Source organism: Triticum aestivum, chromosome 7D (genome assembly GCF_018294505.1).
Source record: "Triticum aestivum cultivar Chinese Spring chromosome 7D, IWGSC CS RefSeq v2.1, whole genome shotgun sequence".
Taxonomy (NCBI): Eukaryota; Viridiplantae; Streptophyta; class Magnoliopsida; order Poales; family Poaceae; genus Triticum; species Triticum aestivum.
The window spans coordinates 583831118-583833081 of NC_057814.1; the positions used below are offsets into that span (position 1 = coordinate 583831118).

The following is a 1964-nucleotide window of genomic DNA, read 5'->3' on the forward strand; positions in this document are numbered from 1 at the left end:
ACGAACAAGAGTGAAAGACGGCACCACCTGTAAATATATAGCATACCTTGGAAAAAAATTATCTTCAGGTTTTCTCCCGTTTTATAAACGAGTTTGTATCCCAGTTTTCACACAGGGCAAGGATATCAACCTCGAGCCTCCAAGAGAAACTGAAACCAACCCTGCCATTTGTCATTTGCTCCCTTCTCTGTATCAGGGACAGCGCCAGTGTTTATGAAGAGATAGATCTGATTAGAAGGAAGGTTTGGCTGTAGGAAGGTTTTCCGAACAGAAAGTGCTCCAGACGACTAAAAGAGTGTCGTTCACTTTCCAAAGTACTTCAGTCGATCAGTACAGTGTTTCAGCGTCATTTCTGAAACAAAAATTACAGAATGAAACATGCACCTTTGTGTTGCCGCACCCCTCTCATTTGCTTGCCTCACGGTGTCGTAGACGGCGCTGCTATTCAGGAGGAACGAGATTGTTACTCCCTTTGTTGTTCGCGGTTTAAAAGTGGATGGATGTAGGAGGGCACTCTTGTGCACATAAGGATGTTGCATAAATCTATGGGCACTCAGAATATCAGTAAGCTTGGGTCGCTCGCTTCTGAACATACATATGAATTCTGGCAGCCGGCTAGCAAGGAATCTATGGGCCAAAACCCACTTCTTTTCAGTTTCTGATTCTACAAACCTAGAACCAGCTGAGGAATCTGAAAAGAACTAGCCATATGTTGTTGAAGGCGCTGGTCACTGATGACCTGGTTAATTATGCCAGCACAACTACCATCTCCCTACATGAAATAACACATCCACAAGCAAAGAAAAAACCTTTTTCTGTATATTCCTTCTCTCCGCTAGATTGAGACAGAAGAGAGAGGGCTGTCGCTCAGGGAGATATTAGTACAATGCTGCCGTGAGGTTTAGCCCAATATATTTGTGTATATTCCTACTTTTATGTTTTTTTGGGTTGATTTTTTAAAGGGGTCTAGTGGAAATGTGACATGTACGGCTTAGCCCAATATACTAATCACGGCCCATTAGCCATCCGTGTCGCTGTAGGTTTAAATCCCCTCCCCCGCCCCCTAGGTTTCATCGCCCCCCTGCTCCGTGTTTGACGGCGCTGCCGCCGCCGCCATGTCCACACCGCTGGATCGAATTCGCCCGTGGGAGGACGGACTCAAATCAACTCGGATCAGGTACGCAGAGCAGACATCGCCATGAATCGTCGCGACCTTCCTCTCCCTTCTTCACCCGATCCCCTCAGACCTCTTCTCCATCTCTCTGTGCAGGTCATCCTCTTCTCCTCCCAGCGGGAGCGAGACGGCGGCCGAGAGACTCACCGACGACCTCCTCGTCGAGATACTCTCGCGCGTGCCCGGCAGGTCGCTCTGCCGCTTCAAGTGCGTCTCCAAGCACTGGCTCGGCCTCATCAACGACCGCACCTACCGCCGGAAGCTCCCCCGGACCCTGACCGGCTTCTTCTTGAGGGACACCACGAAGGAGCAATTGGTACATCCAGTTCTTCCTTTCACCAATTTATCCGGGAGCCGCAGTCGCACCAGTCTCACCTTCCTGCCCAACGGCCGAAACACCTTTCTTTTGGACTGCTGCAATGGCCTCCTTCTCTATGACGTATCTTCCGATGGTTGCAAGCGCCGTTACGTCGTGTGCAATCCTGCCACGGAGGAAATGTGACATGTACGGCTTAGCCCAATATACTAATCACGGCCCATTAGCCATCCGTGTCGCTGTAGGTTTAAATCCCCTCCCCCGCCCCCTAGGTTTCATCGCCCCCCTGCTCCGTCTAACCCCCACCATGCGCCATTGCTATTTTTGAATTTTGAATTTGGATCTGGATCGCGATTTTTTTGCCCATTTTTTGCTTGGTTTTTTTTGCTCGTTTTTTTGCACGATATTTTTTCAAATTTTGTTCTCGTTTTTGTATCTTGTACGTTCTTTTGCCGTGTTCTTTTGCCGGAGAGG

The 1964-nt window shown here is 49.0% G+C and overlaps 1 protein-coding gene across 1 annotated transcript; it reads left to right on the top strand.

Moving 5' to 3' along the window:
• The first annotated feature begins 1092 nt into the window (after window positions 1–1092).
• LOC123171348 (F-box protein At5g07610-like) lies at window positions 1093–1676 on the top strand. Its single transcript, XM_044588884.1, has 2 exons — window positions 1093–1177; window positions 1271–1676. The coding sequence occupies exons 1-2, from the start codon at window positions 1116–1118 to the stop codon at window positions 1674–1676; spliced, it is 468 nt and encodes a 155-aa protein (XP_044444819.1). The 5' UTR covers window positions 1093–1115.
• Window positions 1677–1964: the final 288 nt, after the last annotated feature.

Excerpts from the sequence above, each read along its gene's own strand:
- LOC123171348 (XM_044588884.1), top strand. The coding sequence starts at position 1,116 with ATGTCCACACCGCTGGATCGAATTCGCCCGTGGGAGGACGGACTCAAA. Across the intron at positions 1,178-1,270 it reads CTCAAATCAACTCGGATCAG|GTCATCCTCTTCTCCTCCCA; the intron begins GTACGCAGAGCA and ends CTCTCTGTGCAG.